The 22,280-nt window shown below is 40.8% G+C and overlaps 1 protein-coding gene across 1 annotated transcript in view; it reads left to right on the top strand.

Annotated features, from left to right (window-relative positions):
- The window catches only part of OBSCN (obscurin, cytoskeletal calmodulin and titin-interacting RhoGEF), a 235,604-nt gene that overhangs the window by 101,156 nt on the left and 112,168 nt on the right, over positions 1–22,280 (top strand). The window contains exons 19-20 of the mRNA XM_061149525.1: positions 3,018–3,293; positions 10,188–10,484. Coding sequence (XP_061005508.1) covers positions 3,018–3,293; positions 10,188–10,484 — 573 coding nt within the window. The remainder of the gene's footprint in view (positions 1–3,017; positions 3,294–10,187; positions 10,485–22,280) is intronic.

The following is a 22,280-nucleotide window of genomic DNA, read 5'->3' as shown; positions in this document are numbered from 1 at the left end:
GCATGAAATGTTCCCTTGGTATCTCTTAATTTTCTTGAAGAGATCTCTAGTCTTTCCCATTCTATTGTTTTCCTCTTTTTCTTTGCATTGTTCACTTAGGAATCCTTTCTTACCTCTCTTTGCTATTCTCTGGAAAGCTGCATTCCAACGGGTATATCCTTTCCTTTTCTCCTTTGCCTTTTGCTTCTAAACTACATGAAAATGGAAAAAAGAATATAGAAGTTAAAGATTGTATCAGTTGTGTCATCAATAGGAGCAATAATGAAAAGTCTTCTCCACACTTGTATTTCTCTAGTACACTATGCAAAATACCTGGAAACAGATATTGCACACTCATGGAGATAGTCCTAGAGAGAGAAGAATGAGATACATTCCATAACTCTCCTCACATACAGAACATAACATCAGTACCAGAATCACACTAGAAATGCAGGAAGAATGAAATTCCAGACCAATCTTCTCTGAGTATCAAGGCCAAAATCATAAATCAAATGTTAGCAAAAAGAGTTCACCAGTGTATCTGTTGTTAGAGATTAGTGATGAAAGTCATAGTCCAGAATTGCACATTGTTTTTAACGTTAGCATGTTAATAGGTAGAAAGCTTAACAGTAGGTGATTGCACATACATAAGCAAGAGAGTGAAAAAGTGTAATCCCTCCATTTGCCCAAAACTAACTAACTAAACACTTATAACAACCCTAATGAGAACCAGACCAACCTCAGTGAACCTTCTGGTTGGACTGAGTAAGTGAAAGGCCCCAATCTGGAATGAAGTGATTCAGGAGCCTCTAACAGGCCAAACTACCCCTTATGACATCTTGAAATTTGTGTTTGTTGTGCCTAGAACTGCACCTCTGAAGACATTATGTGTTTTGGGAAATTTTTTTCTTCCTAAATATTGCTTAAGACATCTGCTCTGAGAACCGTTGTTGTTTCTTGCAACATGTGATTCAAGACGGTTTTTGGAGGTGAGTTGCTGACTATAAACAAAGCATCTTGTCTTGTGCAAGAAGGATCCTAACGTGGGCTGTATTGTGCACGCCCAGACTTACCCACGACCTTTCTACTGCTCCATAACCTGCTGTCAGATTATTGGGTAGTGATGGCTTGTTGAACATGTTCAAGCTCTGGTTATAAGCCTTTCATCGGCTTTTACAACCCATGTCCTGTTGGATTTCTTTCTACCTACCTGAATATTTTTTCTTGGCATCATTTGCTGGCATAAAGCCCTCCTTCATTCTCATTCCACACTCTGTACTTAGTAGATCAGGAACCTAGGAGTCATTTTTAACTTCTTCCTACATCCAACGAACTAAGTGCTAACTTCTGGCAGTCTTACTTAGCTTTAAACATCTTTTTATTTTGCTCTCTACCTGAACTGTCCTATACCAGGGCCCTACCAACTTCCCTGGGAGGCATAACGATATACTATCAACTCAGACAATCCCAAAGATAAATTACTAGAATGTATAAGATTCTTGAGTAGAAAATTATTGTGTAAAAAAGTAATTATACAGAAAGCATTTCTTTGCCTATGTCTTGGCAAAGAATACTTGGAAAATGAAATTTTATGTTAGAGTTAGACTAGCACAATTACATTATGTTTCTCATTCCAGGTCTGATAAAAGTTGCTAAGTGGCTGTGTGTGGGGAAATTATTCAAGATTCTTGAGAGACAGTAAGAATTTGGAATACAGAGATAGGAATCTGAGGGAAAAAAATCAAAGATGTTTATTAGCAATCAGAATTGAAACCAGATTTCTGTTTGTGTGGTCTGATGGAAGAATAACAGGCAGATTCCAAAGGCCAGGTGCCATCAATACACTGTTTTCTTGAAGGAAAGCATGGTCGGAGCATTCACTGGTACCTGATGTCACAAAGCTACAATTTTGAAGATAAGAGGATCTCAGTGCAGGGATAGTTACCACGTCAGAGGGACAGAACAGTGAGCTCAGAAATAGTTCCTTGCATAAATGGACTTTTGCACCACCCATTTACCCACCCTCACCTTCCACTTGATACTGTGGTGTCTATTGGAGAAGTTGAGGAGAGTGCTGTCTTCATAAATGGTACTTGGACTGTTTGACCATTCTGAAAACTTAAATTGTACCAGCAATTCACATCACATACAAAAGTCAACTCAGGGTGGGTTAAAACCTCAGTGTAAATGGTAAAACCCAAAATTCCCTTGGATGATAACATGACTTCTTTTAAGACCGAAGGTAAGGAAGGATTTCTTAAGTACAAACACAAATGCTCCAAACTCAAGGGGCTTTGAAATGGACATTTGACACTATTGGAAGGAAAAAGTTTGATTTAACAGAGGACTCAATCAGAGAGTGAAAATGCAAGTCACATAGTTGGGAACATCCTTAAAACCTACCTATGTGTCATTCTCTGGTATTTAAATGGATAAAGAGTGGCCAGAGGTGAATCTTGAGAACAGAGAGCCTACTATTAGTAAGTGGAGAAAAGATTTGAATGGTTTCACTAGGAAGAAGAAAACAGTAATGGGGAACCCAGTTCTAAGGGGGAAGGTACTTCTTCATTCCTCAGATGATGACAAAGAAAGCCACAGGGAGGTGGAAGTACTCCTCCCAGATTGCTACCAGTTGACAATACTGAGGCCTCAGACATCTCAATGGACTGCAGGTGAAAGTTCCCTGCATAAGCCTATGGAGAAGACTGGGACATCATGTAGGGAGGTTGGGGGATACTTGCCTTGTTATCCTGCAGATGTCATAAACAGGGAGATGTCTTCTCCAACAACCCTTCCCGTGTGGGACCAGCTCATACAGGTGGACCTATGGGAGAATGCATAGACTGTGTCACTTGTTCCTGAGAATGTCTGAAGGACCTCTGCAGGGCGCAGGGCTGGTGCAGAGCCTGGAAAAGTCTCCAGCTTCACTACCCCCGCCTGGACCCTCCCACCTCCCCATCTAGGTCTTCTCTGCCCGGGGCTGCCGTCCTGACTGAGATGGGGTCTCTGACCCCGTGTCTCCCCCTCTGTGTCCCCAGAGCCCTCGGTGGTGTTTGCCAAGGAGCAGCAGGCACGCAGTGAGGTGCAGGCCGTGGCGGGAAGCAGCGCCACGCTGAGCTGCGAGGTGGCCCAGGCCCAGACGGAGGTGACGTGGTACAAGGACGGCAAGAAGCTGAGTCCGAGCTCGAAAGTGCGTGTGGAGGCCACGGGCCGTGGGCGGCGGCTGGTGGTGCAGCAGGCAGGCAAGGCGGATGCCGGGGAGTACATCTGCGAGGCCGGGGGCCAGAAGGTCTCCTTCCACCTGGACGTCACAGGTCAGTCCTGGAGGAGGACGCTGAGCTAGCCTGTGTGCAGGTGATGAGGGGACTGGCTTTCAGACATGAGTGCCTTGAACCTTCATCTCTTCAGCCTCCCTGTCTTCTGCATCCCATTGGAGGCCCATTTTGACCTGGAAGAGGATGGATGGGGAGAGTGCATATGGAAAGAAGAAAGGTTGTTTCTGTCCCCCTGTTGCCAGGCAGTGGGGCTCAGTCACAGTGTCTTAGCACCTGCCCAGAACCTTCCTGCTTTTCCTGGCGTCGGGACCCTGGCTCTCCCTGATGCCGAGGGGCTGAGGTAGGCCTGGGGATGTGTGACTTTCCTCCCACCATGCGTTTTTCTGGAGAGCCAGCACACATCCTCATCAGGCACTTAATGCGAGGTCTCACTTGGTCAGCTGTTTCAGTGTGATGTATCCTTGACAATCTTCTTTCGCATTCTCTCAGGAATAAAGTTTGAATGATCAAACTTGAGGTTTCTGGGAGGTCTTCCCTCCATTTCCCTAGATACAGGAGGTCAGTGGGAGAATGCTCCTTGTCACTGAGATAGGCAGAGGGAGTTTTGCGGCACAGAGGGCTGGTAGAAAGCCTGTAGAAGTTCTCCTTCCCTGTCACCATCCAGGCCTTGTGTTCATTTTCGGTTTCTGTCATATGGTGTCTTTTATCCTGTGCATCAGTCCCTTTGCTGTAGTCCTCTCTGGTGTTCAAGGAGCACCTGGCGTGTAGAGTGGTATGGGTCGAAGTGGTGCTTTTTCCTGCTGAAATGTGAGGTGGTGCATAACTGGATTGAGTGGGTGGTCTAAGGATGGGAAGAAGCTGAGTCGAGTTTGAAAGTATGTATGGAGTTAAGGCCTTTGGGATGTAGCTGTCTGTACATCAGTTTGGCAAGATTGACATCAGGTAATACTCTGTTTTTCCTAGGACCTGAATGTATTTTTCCATCTATATAAGTGAGTTTTCTTGGGATACCAAATTATCATATTTTGCAATGAGGATAGGACACCGGTATAGCCAAGAGATTCTGGTACTTTTTTTTTTTTTTAATTGATTTCCTGAATTCTTTTATCCTGTATTCTTCCATCTTTATTGCCAATGTTGAGCCAAGAAAGCATGGGTGAGTGTATTCTAGAGGAAGAGAGGCAGTTCTTTCATACCATGCATTGTTTTCCTTGTAATAATGCTCAGTCACATTATCACAACAAGTGTTCAGACTGCATTGGTGGTCCTGGGTGTCTATTACTTGGGCTCTACCTGAGCTATAGGGCTGAGGTAGACAAGATATCTTTCCCCTGGGGTTTTCTTGGCAGATTCTTACCCAGAACACTGGAGAGTTCCTGTTAGCAAGAATTCACTGAACCAGAATAAGAGAAAATTTTGGCCACACAGTAATGCTTGGAATTATTTCATGGCAGAATTTTGGCTTATAAATCTTTGGATATTCTGGGGTAGATATAAATCTTTAGATATTCTGGGATATCAATTTTCACATGGATGAGTAAACTCCCTGAACACAGATGTAGCAAAATCTAGTCCATGTTTTGTTGTAATGTGTGTACAAAATTCATGAAAATAGAGAAGATTGCAAATTGATCAGTTCCTAGAAAACTATGTCAAAACTCACAAAGTGGAAAACAAGCAAGTTGTAAAGGCCCCATATTTTAAATAAATGGAATCATAGTAAACAATCTTCTCACAGCAGAGTATCTAAGCCCACTTGCTCTATTGTTAAATTGTACTGAGTATTCTGGTAAGAAATTATTCCATGTTCACAGAGATTCTTCTGTAGTATTGAAAAATGGAATGCATTCTCTAATTATTTTACATAGAGAACATATCATTGATGCCAAAATCTGACAAGGTAATTATGAAGAAGTAACACAGTTAATCTGTTGATGATATTAAGGCTAACATCTTCCACAAAATAATAGTAAACTGAATTCAGCAGTTTATTAAGAGGAAAATACCCTACAGCAACGGTCATATTCCAGGAACGCAAGGTTGGTTTAAAACAAGAATCAGAGAGAACAGCATTGAAACATGTATGTTATCTAGGGTGAAACAGATCACCAGCCCGGGCTGGATGCATGAGACAAGTGCTCTGGCCTGGTGCACTGGGAAGACTCAGAGGAATCGGGTGGAGAGGGAGGTGGGAGGGGGGATCGGGATGGGGAATACATGTAACTCCATGGCTGATTCACGTCAATGTATGGCAAAAACCACTACAATACTGTAAAGTAATTAGCCTCCAACTAATAAAAATAAATGGGAAAAAAATAAATAAATAATAAAAAAAATCAGGAGATTTCATATAAAAAAATAAATAAAACAAGAATCAGTAGAAAATTTGATGGAAAGCTTAATGTCAATAAAATAAAAGAAAAATGATATGATTTCCCCAATAAATGGAGAATAAAAATACACAATAAAATATAGCTACATATATCCAAGAGAAATACTTGATAAAATTGAGCATTAATTCCTGCCATAAAATTCTTACCAAAGTATAAGGATTCTTCTTTTGTTTAATAATTGGCAGTATAGAGAAAAACTGGCTATCCTCGTACATAAAGTGAAACCTTGAAGGCATTGCCTTTGCAGTAGGGAACAAGATAAGGAAGCCACTTCTCACCACTTTGATGCTGCATTCATAACACACTAAGGAGGGAAATAAAAGATTAAAACTTAGAAAAATAAAAATGAAACATGCAGATGATATGATTAGCAATTTAGAAAATCTAGAAACATTGATTACTATAGTTAATGAGAGAATTGGTAAACATTACTGCATACAAAAACAATATACAGAAAACAATTCTATATCTATATACCAGAAACAAACAACTGGAAAATGAAATTTTAAAAGAATGACAATAAGAGTATGTGGGTCATGTTACTAATTCCAAGATGTAAATAAATGTATACAAATCTATGGAAGACTCAGAGACGTTCAGTTCCCATTAAATGCCAAATCACAGTTCTTTTGGGTGTTAGAATATTGACAAGTTGATTGCAATGGCCAAAGAGAACCAAGTGAGTCTTAACAAAATGAGGACATTTGCTCCAACCTAATTATGACTTTAAACAACAACAAGAAAAAAACATTACAGCAATTTAGACAAGTGGGTCTCAATGCAGAGATAAATAGTCCAAAGGAATGAAATGGTGAGCTCACACTGAAGTGTAGAGAAAGGAGGATCTTTTCATCATTGATGGTAAGGCCATTAACCATAGACAAATAAAATAACATTGGAATCTACCTCCTACCACACAAAGAACCAACTCCAGGCAGGTTAGAGACCTCTGTGTGAAAGGTAAAGCAAGCTTTTATATGATAATAAAGATTATTTAATGACCTTGGGATAATGAAAGATTTTTAAACAGAACATAAATGCAGAAACCACAAAGGACAAATGGATATACTTGCCTTAGTTAAATAACTTAATCTCACCAGAAACATTATTTAAAAAATGAAAAAACATAGCACAAAAGTGGGAGGATAAACACATGTAACCATCAACACTTTTTCACTCTCCTCTTTCACTTTCATCGAGAGACTCTTTAGTTCTTCTTCACTTTCTGCCATAGGGGTGGTGTCATTTGCATATCTGAGGTTATTGATATTTCTCCTGGCAATCTTGATTCCAGCTTGTGCTTCCTCCAGCCCAGCATTTCTCATGATGTACTCTGCATATTAGGTGAATAAGCAGGGTGACAATATACAGCCTTGACGTACTCCTTTCCCTATTTGGAACCAGTCTGTTGTTCCATGTCCAGTTCTCACTGTTGCTTCCTGACCTGCATACAGATTTCTCAAAAGGCTAGTCAGGTGGTCTGGTATTCCCATCTCTTTCAGAATTTTCCACAGTTTATTGTGATCCACACAGTCGAAGGCTTTGTCATAGTCAATAAAGTAGAAATAGATGTTTTTCTGGAACTCTCTTGCTTTTTTGATGATCCAGCAAATATTAGCAATTTGATCTCTGGTTCCTCTGCCTTTTCTAAATCCAGCTTAAACATCTGGAAGTTCGCAGTTCACGTATTGCTGAAGCCTGGCTTGGAGAATTTTGAGCATTACTTTATTAGTGTGTGAGATGAGTGCAATTGTGCAGTAGTTTGAGCATTCTTTGGCATTGTCTTTCTTTGAGATTGGAATGAAAACTGACCTGTTCCAGTCCTGTGGCCACTGTTGAGTTTTCCAAATTTGCTGGCATATTGAGTGTAGCACTTTCACAGCATCATCTTTCAGGATTTGAAATAGCTCAACAGGAATTCCATCACTTCCGCTAGCTTTGTTCGTAGCGATGCTTCCTAAGGGCCACTTGACTTCACATTCCAGGATGTCTGGCTCTAGGTAAGTGATCACACCATCATGATTATCTGGGTCGTGAAGATCTTTTCTGGTACAGTTCTTGTGTGTATTCTTGCCACCTCTTCTTAATATCTTCTGCTTCTGTTAGGTCCGTACCATTTCTGTCCTTTTTTGAGCCCATCTGCATGAAATGTTTCTTTGATATCTCTAATTTTCTTGAAGAGTTCTGTAGTCTTTCCCATTCTATTGTTTTTCTCTACTTCTTTGCATTGATTGCTGAGAAAGGCTTTCTTATCTCTCCTTGCTACTCTTTGGAACTCTGCATTCAAATGGGAATATCTTTCCTTTTCTCCTTTGCTTTTCACTTCTCTTCTTTTCACAACTATTTGTAAGGCCTCCTCAGGCAGGAATTTTGCTTTTTTGCATTTCTTGTTCTTGGGGATGGTCTTGCTCCCTATCTCCTGCACAATGTCACAAACTTCCGTCCATAGTTCATCAGGCAGCCCGTCTATCACATCTAGTCCCTTAAATCTATTTCTCATTTCCACTTAAGGGATTTGATTTAGGTCAAACCTGAATGGTGTAGTGGTTTTCTGTACTTTCATTAATTTAAGTCTGAATTTTGCAATAAGGAGTTCATGATCTGAGCCACAGTCAGCTCCCGGTCTTGTTTTTGTTGACTGTATAGAGCTTCTCCATCTTTGGCTGCAAAGAATATAATCAATCTGATTTCAGAGTTGGCCATCTGGTAATGTCCATGTGTAGAGTGTTCTCTTAAAGAGGAGAGTCAAAAAGTTGGCTTAAAGCTCAACATTCAGAAAACTAAGATCATGGCATCCGGTCCCATTGCTTCATGGCAAATAGATGAGGAAACAGTGGAAACAGTGGCTGACTTTATTTTGGGGGACTCCAAAATCACTGCAGATGGTGACTGCAGCCATGAAATTAAAAAACACTTACTCCTTGGAAGAAAAGTTACGACCAACCTAGACAGCATATTAAAAAGCAGAGACATTACTTTGCCAAGAAAGGTCTGTCTAGTCAAAGCTATGGTTTTTCCAATGGTCATGCATGAATGTGAGAGTTGGACTGTGAAGAAAGCTGAGCACCGAAGAATTGATGCTTTTGAACTGTGGTGTTGGAGAAGACTCTTGAGAGTCCCTTGGACTGCAAGGAGAGCCAAATAGTCCATCCTGAGGGAAATCAGTCCTGAGTGTTCATTGGAAGGACTGATGTTAAAGCTGAAACTCCAATACTTTGGCCACCTGATGCGAAGAGATGACTCATTTGAAAAGACCCTGATGCTGGAAAAGATTGGGGGCAGGAGGAGAAGGGGACGACAGAGGATGAGATGGTTGGATAGCATCACCGACTCAATGGACATGAGTTTGGGTGGACTCTGGGAGTTTGTGATAGATAGGGAGGCCTGGCGTGTTGCGATTCATGGGGTCTCAAAGAGTCGGACATGACTGAGCAACTGAACTGAACCATCAACACTGTATAACATTTAATTATATAAAGAGCTTCTAAATGAATCTGGGAAAAACAGACTGCAAATTTTGAAAATTGTACAAAACTTGAACCACCGAAGAGTAAACTACAGAATAACTGTAAAACTCATATTTTTCAGTTTGGGAATCATTCAGTCAGTTCAGTCGCTCAGTCGTGTCCAACGCTCTGCAACCCCATGAATCCCAGCACGCCAGGCCTCCCTGTCCATCACCAACTCCCAGAGTTGGCTCAAACTCATGTCCATCGAGTCGGTGATGCCATCCAGCCATCTCATCCTCTGTTGTCCTCTTCTCCTCCTGTCCCCAATCCCTCCCAGCATCAGGGTCTTTTCCAATGAGTCAACTCTTCGCATCAGGTGGCCAAAGTACTGGAGCTTCAGCTTCAGCATCAGTCCTTCCAATGAACACCCAGGACTGATCTCCTTTAGGATGGACTGGTTGGACCTCCTTGCAGTCCAAGGGACTCTCAAGAGTCTTCTCCAGCACCACAGTTCAAAAGCATCAATTTTTCGGTTCTCAGCTTTCTTCACAGTCCAACTCTCACATCCATAGATGACCACTGGAAAAACCATAGCCTTGACTAGACGGATCTTTGTTGGCAAACTTCATTAGGACAATGCAATAGATAGCCACAGTGGAGTAGCCTCACTCCCATCAGGTCGCCAACAGCTGACAACACTGAGAGTGTGGTTAGGGTGGAGCCTCAGGAGCGCTCATTCACTGCAGATGAGAATGTGCCCTGAACAGCTGTATGGGAAGGACTCTGGCCTCCCATAGGAAGGTTGAGGAATGCATGACTCTGCAAGTCTTCTCCTAGAGGACTTGTGCATGAGAGACGTCTTTCACAACTTCTCGTTGAAACAGCCTCCACAGATCAGGGGTAGAATATAGAAATAAATGGTGTTGCTTGTTGCTGAGAAGGTGGTGGAGTTTCTCTAGGTCACAGAGCTGGTGTAAAGCCTGGAGAAGTTTCCTGTCTTCTTGCCTCCCTGTTTAATCTTTCTTTCCTCAGTGTTGCATCTTGACATAGATGGGGTCTCTGACCCTGTGTCTCCCCCTCTGTGTCCCCAGAGCCCTCAGTGGTGTTTGCCAAGGAGCAGCCGGCACGCAGCGACGTGCAGGCCGTGGCGGGAAGCAGCGCCACGCTGAGCTGCGAGGTGGCCCAGGCCCAGACGGAGGTGATGTGGTACAAGAACGGCAAGAAGCTGAGTTCGAGCTCGAAAGTGCGTGTGGAGGCCACGGGCCGTGGGCGGCGGCTGGTGCTGCAGCAGGCGGGCAAGGCGGATGCCGGGGAGTACAGCTGCGAGGCCGGGGGCCAGAAGGTCTCCTTCCACCTGGACGTCACAGGTCAGTCCTTTGTGGTACTTAGTCTTGTTTGGAGATGGTGGTTGAATTGCATTAGACCCTGATGCTCTCTCATTAGACGTCATCTCTTCAGGCCTCCCATCCTCCTACCTCCTATTTTCATGCCCGTGACTAGGCCAAGGAAGACAAGATGGAAAGGGTGTGTATGAGAGGAAGGGGACTGTTCTTGAACACCTTGTGGTGCTTCCATATAGTAGTGTTTAATCACGCATCCTGAGCATGATTAAACCTGCCCATGACCCTTGTCATGTTCCTTGGTGTCCGGGACTGTGGCTCTATTGGATGCTTGAATTCTGAAGTAGACTAGTCATCTCACACCTGAGTTATGTCACTGTGCTTTTTTGGATGTCTGAATTTCTTTGTGTAAGTAGAAGGTTGACTAAACTTTGGGTTAATAATATTTTATTTGTTTTAAGACCCTCACGTATATTTATATGTAGACATGCCTAGGAGATATTATGGGTTTGGTTCCAGACCACTGTAATAAAGTAAATATTGATGGCAATAAAGTGACTTAACAGATTTTTTGTTTTTCTGGTGCATATAAAAGTTATGTTTACACTATACTGTAGTCTGTTAAGTGTTCAGCAGCAGTGTGTTTTAAAATGTACATACTTTAGGCAAAAAATACTTTATTGCTAAAAATGCTAGCCATCATATGAGCCTTCAGTGAGTAGTAGTAACATCAGAGACCATTGATCAAAGATCACCATAGCATGTATCTGTTCAGTTCATTTGCTCAGTCATGTCCGACTCTTTGTTACCCCATGGACTGCAGCACGCCAGGCTTCCCTGTCCGTCACCAACTCCTGGAGCTTACACAAACTCATGTCCATCGAGTTGGTGATGCCATCAAACCATCTCATCCTCTCTTGTCCCCTTCTCCTCCCACTTTCAATCTTTCCCAGCATCAGAGTCTTTTCAGATGAGTCAGTTCTTTGTATTAGGTGGCCAAAGTATTGGAGTTTCAGCTTCAGCATCAGTCCTTCCAGTGAATATTCAGGACTGATTGCCCTTAAGATAGTAATGAAAAAGGTTGAAATATTGCAAAGATTACCAAAATATGCCACACAGACATGAAGTGAATAAATGCTGTTGGGAAAATGGCACTGAAAGACTTGTTTGATACAGGGTTGTCACAAACCTTCGATTTGCACAAAATGCAATATCTGCCAACCTCCACAAAGTGCAGTAAAACAAAGTGTGCCTGCAGAAGTTATCTGTGCTCCCGTTTGTAACAAAATCTAGATATGTTTTTGTGCAGTGCTTGTGGGAGATAAAAAAGACCAGAGGACTGGTAGGTGTGTGTCTGAGACATGCACATGTGAGGTCTGGAATTCATAGCTTATCTTTAGTAAGACCATTCTGTGTCAGAATTCTTCCTGGAGTTTGATTTGTAAATTTAGAAATGGAAAGAAATAAGTAGGCTAAGCTATATGAATGCACTTTGTTAAAGATGAGTCCATATAGTAGCAGTCATTTACTGATAAGTTGGTATTTATTCTAGAGCACATCCTGAGGAGTGTGTGTCTACGCCACTGTGGCAGGTTCATGGAGAAGTCTGATAACAATTTATTTCCTGGGTCTCAACATTAGAGAGGTGTGGGTGATGGTGCTATATTATGTACAGGTAACAGTTTGGTTGTATGTCAGTATACGAATGATTTGTGGGTGAGTACAGATAACTAAAATATTTATGTATCTTCCTAAAATGGTTTTTAAGAGACCAAGTTATTTTATGGTAATAATTCTTAAATTTTCAACAAATTGATCGAATGTTAGAAAACCATATGAAAAAGTCACAGAAGAAGAAATAGGTGGCTCAAATAGTCTGATGAAAATTTTAAAATTGGGATATAACTGCTTTACAATGTTGTGTTGGTTTCTGCCATTCCAGTTCAGTTGTTCAGTTGTGTCTGACTCTTTGCGACTCCATGGACTGCAGCACGCCAGGCTTCCCTGTCTATCACCAACTCCTGGAGCTTTCTCAAACTTATATTCATTGAGTTGGTGATGCCATCCAACCATCTCATCCTGTGTCATCTCCTTCTCTTCCTGCCTTCAGTCTTTGCCAGCATCAGGGCCTTTTCCAGTGAGTCAGTACTTCTCATCAGGTGGCCAAAGTATTAGAGCTTCAGCTTCAGCATCAGTCCTTCCAGTGAACACCCAGGACTGATCTCCTTTAGGATGGACTGGTTGGATCTCCTTGCAGTCCAAGGGACTCTTAAGAGTCTTCTCCAACACCACAGTTCAAAAGCATCAATTCTTCAGTGCTCAGCTTTCTTTATAGTCCAAATGTCACATCCACACACGTGGCTACTGGAAAAACCATAGCTTTGACTTGACGGTCCTGTGTAGGCAAAGTAACGTCTCTGCTTTTTAATATGCTGTCTAGGTTGGTCATAGCTTTTCTTCCAAGGTCATGGAAGCTTTTCTCCCATAGCATTTCTGCCATAAAACAATGCAAATCAGCCATAAGTGTGTGTGTATATATATATATATCCCCTTCCCCTTGAGACTGCCTCCCACTCCCCCGCTCCCACTGCACCCCCTAGATCATCACAGAGCACCAAGCTGGCTCTGTGTGCTGTAGAGCAGCTTCCTACTAGCCATCTATTTCACACATGGTAGTGCGTATACATCAGTGCTGCTCTCCCAAGTGGTCCCTCTCCTTCCCCCTCACCCCATCCACAGTCCACTCTCTGTGTCTGCATCTCTGTTCTGCCATGCAAATAGGTCCTTCAGTATCATGTTTCTAGATTCCACATATGTGTTAATATATAATACTTGTTTTTCTCTTTCTGACTTCCTTCATGCTGTATGTCAGGCTAGGTTCACCCACATTACGACAGATGACTCAATTTTATTCCTTTTTCTGCCCAAGTGATATTCCATTGTGTATATGTACCACATCTTCTTTATCCAGTCATCTGTCTATGGACATCTAGGTTGCTTCCTTGTCTTGGCTATTGTAAACAGCACTGCGGTGAACAGTGTGGTATATGTGTCTTTTTGATTTGTGGTTTTCTCAGGTATATGCCCAGTAGTGGGATTGCTGGGTCATATGGTAGTTTAATAGTTAGTTTTTAATGAAACTCCGTAGTGTTCTTCAAAGTGGTTGTATCAATTTACATTCCCACCAGTAGTGTAAGAGGGTTCCCTTTTCCCCACACCCTTTCCAGCATTTCCACCCTTTCAAACATTTCCAGCATGTTTGTAGACTTTTTTTGATGCTGGCCATTCTGACTAGTGTGAGATGATACCTCATTGTAGTTTTGATTTGCATTTTTCTAATAATGATGTTGAGCATCTTTTCATATGCCTCTTGACCATCTGTATGTCTTCTTTGAAGAGATGTCTGTTTAGTGCTTCTGCCCATTTTTTGATTGGGTTGTTTGTTTCTTGATATTGATCTTCATGAGTTGCCTGTATATTTTGGAGACTAATCCTTTGTCTGTTGCTTGGTTTGAAAATACTTTCTCCCATTCTGAGGGTTGTCTTTTTGTCTTATTTATGATTTCCTTTGCTGTACAAAAGCTTTTCAAGTTTAATTATATACTATTTGTTCATTTTCCTTTTTATTTTCATTACTCCAGGAGGTGGGTCAAAAAAGATCTTGCTGTGGCTTATGTCAAAGAGTGTTTTTTCTATGTTTTCCTCTAAGAATTTTATAGTGTCCAGTCTTACATTTAGGTCTTTAATCCATTTTGAGTTTATTTTTGTGGATGGTGTTAGGGAGTGTTCTGATTTCATTCTTTCACATGTAGCTGTCCAGTTTTCCCAGCTCCACTTATTGAAGAAGCTGTCTTTTCTCCATATTCTCAATATCTCCAAGGTATATTCTTGCCTCCTTTGTCAAAGGCAAGGTGCCCATATCTTATCTCTGGGCTTTATATCTTGTCCTGTTGGTCTATATTTCTGTTTTTGTGTCAGTACCATGCTGTCTTTGTGACTGTAGCTTTGTATTATAGTTTGAAGTCAGAGAGCCAGCTCCATTTTTCTGTCTCAAGATTGCTTTGTCTCTTCAGGGTCTTTTGTGTTTCCATATAAATTATACCATTTTTTGCTCTAATTCAGTAAAGAATGCCATTAGTAATTTGATAGGAATTGCACTGAAGTTGTAGATTGCTTTGCATAGTGTAGTCATTTTCACTATATATTGATTCTTCCAATCCAAGAACATGGTCTATTTCTTCATCTGTTTGTGTCCTCTTGGATTTCATCAGTATTTTATAGTTTTGTGAGTACAGATCTTTTGCTTCCTTAGGTAGGTTTATTCCTGGATATTTTATTCTTTTTGTCTTGATGGTAAACAGGATTGTTTTCTTAATTTCTCTTTCTGCTCTTTCATTGTTAGTATAAAGGAATGCAAGATATTTCTGTGCATTAATTTTGTATCCTGCAACTTTACTAAATTCATTGATCAGGTCCAGTAGTTTTTCTAGTGGCATCTTTAGAATTTTCTATGTGTGATAACCTGTCGTCTGCCTACACGGACACTTTTACTTCTTTTCCAATTTGGATTTCTTTTATTTCTTTAACTTCTGTGAGTGCCATAGTGAGGACTTCCAAAACTTTGTTGAATAAGAGTGGTGAGAGTGGACATCTTGTCTTGTTCCTAATCTTAAGGGAAGTGCTTTCAGGTTTTCACCATTGAGAATGATGGTTTACTGTGGGTTTGTTGTATATGGCCTTTATTATGTTGAGGTAGGTTCCCTCTATGCCAGTTTTCTGGAGAATTTTTATCATAAATGGTTATTGAATTTTGTCAGAAGCTTTTCCTGCCTCTATTGAGATGATCATATGTTTTTGGGGTTTTTTTTTACTTTCCAGAAAGTATTTTATTTTACTTTTTTTCATTTATTTTTATTAGTTGGAGGCTAATTACTTTACAGTATTGTAGTGGGTTTTGTCATACATTGACATGAATCAGCCATGGATTTACATGTATTCCCCATCCCGATCCCCCCTCCCACCTCCCTCTCTACCCAATCCCTCTGGGTCTCCCAATGCACCAGGCCCGAGCACTTGTCTCATGCGTCCAACCTGGGCTGGTGATCTATTTCACTATAGATAATACACATGTTTTGATGCTGTTCTCTCGAAACCTCCCACCCTCGCCTTCTCCCACAGAGTCCAAAAGTCTGTTCTGTATTTCTGTGTCTCTTTCTGTTTTGCATATAGGATTATCGTTACCATCTTTCTAAATTCCATATATATGTGTTAGTATGCTGTAATGTTCTTTATCTTTCTGGCTTACTTCACTCTGTATAAGGGGCTCCAGCTTCATCCATCTCATTAGGACTGGTTCAAATGGATTCTTTTTAATGGCTGAGTAATATTCCATGGTGTATATGTACCACAGCTTCCTTATCCATTCATCTGCTGATGGGCATCTAGGTTGCTTCCATGTCCTGGCTATTATAAACAGTGCTGCGATGAACATTGGGGTGCACGTGTCTCTTTCAGATCTGGTTTCCTCAGTGTGTATGCCCAGAAGTGGGATTGCTGGGTCATATGGCAGTTCTATTTCCAGTTTTTTAAGAAATCTCCACACTGTTTTCCATAGCGGCTGTACTAGTTTGCATTCCCACCAACAGTGTTATGGTTTTTATTCTTTGTTAATATGGTTATCACATTGTTTGATTTGCATATACTGAAGAATCCTTGCATCCCTGGGATAACCGCTTGATCATTATGTATGATCCTTTTAATGTGTTGTTGGCTTCTGTTTGTTAGTAGGTTTGTTAAGGATATTTGTGTCTTTGTTCATCAGTGATATTGGTCTTTAATTTCCTTTTTTTGTGTGATATCTTTTCTGGTTTTGGTGTCAGGGTGATAGTGGCCTTATAGAATGAATTTATAAGTGTTCATAATTCTGAGATTTTTGGGGAAAGAGTTTGAGAAGGATAGATGTTATCTCTTCTCTAAAAGTTTGCTGAAATTGTCTGTGAAGCTGTCTGGTCCTCGACTTTTGTTTGTTGGAATATTTTTATTACATTTTCAATTTCACTGCTTGTGATTGTCCTGTTTATATTTTCTAATTCTTCCTGGTTCAGTCTTGAAAGCATGCATGTATCTTTCCAAGAATTTATCCATTTTTCCCAGGTTGTCATTTTTTACTGGATTACAGTTGTTTATAGCAGTCTCTATGATCCTTTGTATATCTGAGTTGTCAGTTGTGATTTCTTTTTCATTTCTAATTTTATTGAGTCCTTGCTCTTTTTTTTCTTGAGGAGTCTGGTTGAAGATTTATCAATTTTGTTTACCTTCTCAAGGAACCAACTTTTACTTTTATTGATCTTTGCTATTGTTTTCTTGTTTCCTATTTCATTTATTTCTGGTCTGATCTTTATGATTTCCTTTCTCCTATTGACTTTGGGGTTTCTTTCTCCTCTTTCTCTAGTTGGTTAGATTGTTCATTTGAGATTTTTTTCTTGTTTCTTGAGGTGAGATTGAATTGCTGTAAGCTTCCCTTTTAGAACTGCTTTTACTGTGTCAGATAGATTTTGTGTCGTCATGGTTTCAGCATCATTAGTTTCTATATATTTTTAAATTTCCTCTTTAATTTCTTCAGTGATCTCTTGTTTATTTAGCAGTGCACTGTTTAGTTTCCATGTGTTTTTTTTTTTTTACAGTTTTTTTTCCCCTGTAATTGATTTCTAAACTCATAGCATTGTGGTAGGAAAAAATGCTGATATGATTTCAATTTTCTCAAATTTTCCAAGGCTTGATATATGATCCAAGATGTGGTTTATCCTGGAGAATGCTCCATGTGCACTTGAGAAAAAAGTTTGTTCTCCTGCTTTCAGGTGGAATGTCCTATAAATATCAATTAACTCTTTCTGGTCTGTTGTGTCATTGAAAGCTTGTCTTTGCTTAGTTATTTTCTGTTTGGATGATGTTTCCACTGGTATAAGTGGGGAGCTAAAGTCCCCCAATACTAAATGTGTTATGGTTGATTTCCATATGGTTGGAAATCATATGGATTTATGAAGTTTTCTTTTATGGTTGTTAGTGTTTGCCTTGTGTATTGAGGTGCTCCTATTTCTATGCATAACTATTTGTAATTGTTTTACCTTCTTGGATTGAATCTTTGACCATTATGTACTGTCCTTCCTGACCTCTTTAACAATTTTTATTTTAAAGTCTATTTTATCTGATATGAGTATTGCTACTCCAGCTTTCTTTTGATTTCCATTTGCATGGAATATCTTTTTCCATCTCTCACTTTCAGCCTGTATGTGTCCTTAGGTCTGAAATGGGTCTCTCATAGGCAGCATATACATGGGCCTTGTTTTTGTATCCATTCAGTGTCTGTGTCTTTTGGTTGGGGCATTTAATCCATTTACATTTATGTATGATTTATACGTTCCCATTACCTACTGTTCCCATTCTCTACTGTTTTCTTACTTGGTGTTGAATTCTCTTTGCTTTTGCATGTCTGTAAAGCTTTTGATTTCTCTGTCAAATCTGAACGAGATCTTTGCTGTATAGTCTTGGTTGTAGGCTTTTTTCCTTTCATTATTTTACATATATCCTGTCATTCCCTTCTGACCGGCAGAGTTTCTGCTGAAAGATCAGCTGATAGCCATATGGGGACTCCCTTGTATGTTATTTTTTGCTTTTCCACTGCTGCTTTTAATAGTTTTTCTTTGTATTTAATTTTTATTAGTTTGATTAATATGTGTCTTGGTGTGTTTCTCCTTGAGCTTTTCCTATATGGGACTCTCTACACTTCCTGGATTCCAGTGAGTCTTTCCTCTCCCATGTTAGGGAAGTTCTCAACTATAATCTCTTCAAATATCTTCTCAGATCCTTTTTCTTTCTCTTTTTCTGGGACCCCTATAATTCAAATGTTGGTGCATTTAATATAATATTGTCCCAGAGAGCTCTGAGACTATCTTCAGTTCTCTTCATTTTTTTTCTTTGTTCTGCTCCTTGGAAGTTATTTCCATCATTCTATCTTCCAGTTCACTTGTTCACTCTTCTGCCTCAGTTATTCTATTGATTCCTTCTAGCATATTTTTAATTTTAGTTATTGCATTTTTCATCACTGTTTGTTCATTCTTTTGTTCTTCTAGGCGTTTGTTTAATGCATTTTCTTCATTCTATTTCTGAGATTTTGGATCATCTTTACTATCACTCCTCTGAATTATTTTTCAGATAGTTGCCTATTTCCTCCTCATTTATTTGATCCTGTAGGTTTTTACCTTGCTCCTTTGTCTGTAACATATTTTTTTGTCATCCTAATTTTTTTTTTTTTGATGAGTAGGAATGTATTCCTATCTGTTTGTTTGGCCTGAGGTTTCTGGCAGTGAGGTTTGCAGGCAGTTGGGTCAAACTGGGTCTTGGTGTTGAGATGTGGACCTCTGGGAGACCTTACTCTGATTAGTATTCCCTGGGGTGTGAGGTTCTCTATTAATTCAGTGGTTCAGACTCGGTACTCCCACCACTAGAGCTCATTTCCAATCTCTGGCCCATGAACTGAGATCTCACAAGTTGCAGGACACTGCAAAAAAAAAAAAGAAGAGCAGAACAAAAACAAAGGATAAAAATTATAATTTAGAAAACCAGCAGATATATTAGAAAAAATAAGAATATATATGAAACAAACATACCAGAAGGTAAAACAGAACTCCAGTAGCAAAGGAAAAAACCCAAAACCAAACCAAACCAAAACACAAAGGACCAGAAGAAGCCTTGGCTGTGGGGGGCAGGGCTTAGGCAGGGCTGCCCTTAGGCAGGGTGGGGTTTAGGCTTAGGACCCAGCCCAGAAAAGGCCCTAGGTGGGTATCAGGGGTGGCGCCCAGGCTCAGCCTGGCCTGTAGGGGGCCCTCTGGAGTGCCTCTGGCCTCAAGTTTTAGAGGCCCAGGGCCTCAGCAAGCTCCCTGGAGCTGAGTGACCAGGGATGGAGAATGCTAGATGTGTTTCCCCGATCCCCAACCCCTCAGGTCCCTCCTAGTCCCTGCTGATCCCGGAAGGTAAGTGTGTCTCTTCAGGTGTGTAAACCCCTCCCTGTACCCAGCCACCCCTTGGGTGTGCCTGCCACGCCCTCCTGCCTCCACCTCTCCTCCCCCATCGCTACCCCCCGCATCCTACCCAGTTGTTCAGGGGTTCCTCTGGTCTTCCTGGGTGTCCAAGGTCCTCCACCAGCATCTGGTAAATATCCTGTTGGTGGGGAGACATGGACTCTGCATCATCAAATCTTGTGGATGTTGAGGCCAATATCTTCAACAAAATACTGGCAAAGTCACTGAACAATGTATGAAGGTGAGAACGGACTACGATGAAAGACATGGTCCAGGTATGCAACATTGATTTCATATTCTGACCATTAGAAAACCAATAATAATGCATGACATTAACTGATTGGAAGTGAGAAATGATGTGATTTTTCTCAGTAAATGCAGAATAAAAGTTTGATCAATTTTAACACCATAATTTTGTCATCAATTTATGCCATAAAATTCTATCAATAAACTTTCTCTTACCTTGATAAATGGCATTCTAGAAAACACCAGCCAATATCACATTTAAAGTAGAACCTTGAAAGTTTTAATATGAGTTAGCGAACAAGGGAAGGAGGCCAACTGTCACCACTGCTGTCCAACGCTGCACAAAACAGAAGCGAGGTAAATGAAATGCATAAAAGTTGGAAAAACATGGTGGAATTCAAAGATGACATGATTATCAATGCTGAAATTCAAGGATAAATGATTTGACTTAGAGCGTTTGGAAGTATAAATGCACACAAATATTAACACACAGAAAACATTACTATATTTATATACTAATTACAAACAGTTATTTTAAAATAAAATTTTAAAACATTAATAATAGCATCAGAGGTATCATGTTTCTAATTCCAAATGTAATACAAGGTGCTTAATGGCTTTGAGGGGGGGAATAACATTTTTGAGAGATGATAAAGAAGGCCCTAAATAAATGGATAGAAATTCATGAAAGAATCTAGGATGTTCAATAACAGGCCATATCCAAGCAGATGTTCTTCGGGAGGGTGAAGAGTATTGAGAATTGACAGTCAAATTCAGTGTGAGCATTTGCTCTATCAATATTAAAAACTATTGTAAAGCTACAGTAATGTAGAAAGGTGGGTCAATGAAAGGACAGTTATCATACCAAAGGAACAGAAGAGAGAGTTTAGCAAAAGATCTGTCCACAGATGGACCTTTGTTCCATCCCCACTTTTTTTTTTTTAGTGGTGGCTGTGCAAGGAGTGGAAAATGATGGTCTTTTTGTAAGAATTTGTTTTTCCATTTGACCATGTAAGGAAAAAACAGTTCATCTGATAACACAAACCACACAGAACCAACTCCAGGTCGGTTAGAGACCTCAGAGTAAGAGATAAAACCATAAAAACTCTTAGATGATGACTTAGATTGCCTTGTGGCTTTTGAGTAAGGGGAGATTCCTGACACAGAACACAAATGCACTACCATGGAACAAGAATGACAGACACATTTGGCTGCATTAAAACTAAAAACTTTACAATAATAATAATAATAAAAAAGCAAAGCTAAAGCTTTCATTAGATTCATTCAGTTCAGTTCAGTCGCTCAGTCATGTCCAACTCTGTGCGACCCCATGGACTGCAGCATGCCAGGCCTCCCTGTCCTTCACCATCTCCCAGAGCATGCTCAAACTCATGTCCATTGAGTCAGTGATGCCATCCAACCATCTCGATTCATCAGAAGACACCATAAAAGAGTGGCATGCAAGTCACATAGATATGGAAGAGAAACGTTTTAGCATGCAAATAGAAGTCCTAAAAATTAATATGAAAAAGGCAGACAGTGCTATTGAAAATCAGGCAAGTTCTTTAACTGTGACACCACAGAAGAGAAAATGACCAAAAAATGACCATAATTACAAAAAAGATTAATAAAGCTGTTTCACTTTGTGGGTCACCAGGACCATACAGGAGACAGCTATAGGAAGTATCACCTCACTCCACCAGATTGGCAACAGTTGACACACAGAATAGGCAAGAGGGTGGAGCCTCAGTAATTTTCATGCACTGCGGGTAGGAACGCTCTCTGCACAGTTGAGTGGGAGAGACTGGCTTCATCTAGGAAGGTTGAGGCTTTATCTAGGAAGAAGACTCTGCCTTCATCTAGGAAGGTTGCATGGATCATGACTCCCCGCCCCCTGCCCCCACAGATCCTATATACAGAGAAGTGTTTTGCAGTGTTCTTACTTAGAACTGCCCACTTGGAGCTGTGGCCAAATGTATAGATAAATTGTGTCACCACTGCTGATAAGGTATGGGGCCTCTTGGGCACATATCTAGTGCAGAACTTAGAGAAGTTTCTAGTCTTCCTACCTCCCTGTGCAGTCCCTTTCCCCCTACTGTTGCCTTCCTGCCTTAGATGATCATGTCTTTAACTTTGTACTTCCTTCCTTGTCCCCAGAGTCCATGGCTGTACATCATTTGCCAGGGAACAGCCGGTGTTGAGTGAAGGGTGTACTGTGATTGGGGGGACAGCCATGCTGAGCTGCAAGGTAGCCCAGACCCAGAAGGAAGTGACATGGTTCAAGGATGAGAAGAAGCTGAGTGCCAGCTCAGAAGTGCATGAAGAGACCCAGGGCCATGCTCAGGCTGGTGGTGCAGCAGGCAGGGAAAGCAGACACTGGGGAGTACAGCTCTGAGGCTGGAGGCCAGAAGGTCTCCTTGGGCATGGACATCACAGGGGGTTCTGACCGAGAGCATTTGGAGGAGGTGATGGGACTGACTAATAGACTCACTGGACCCTAGTGCTCTTTACATTAGATTTC

Source organism: Dama dama, chromosome 9 (genome assembly GCF_033118175.1).
Source record: "Dama dama isolate Ldn47 chromosome 9, ASM3311817v1, whole genome shotgun sequence".
Lineage (NCBI taxonomy): Eukaryota > Metazoa > Chordata > Mammalia > Artiodactyla > Cervidae > Dama > Dama dama.
This window is presented reverse-complemented; position numbering and strand designations above follow the sequence as displayed.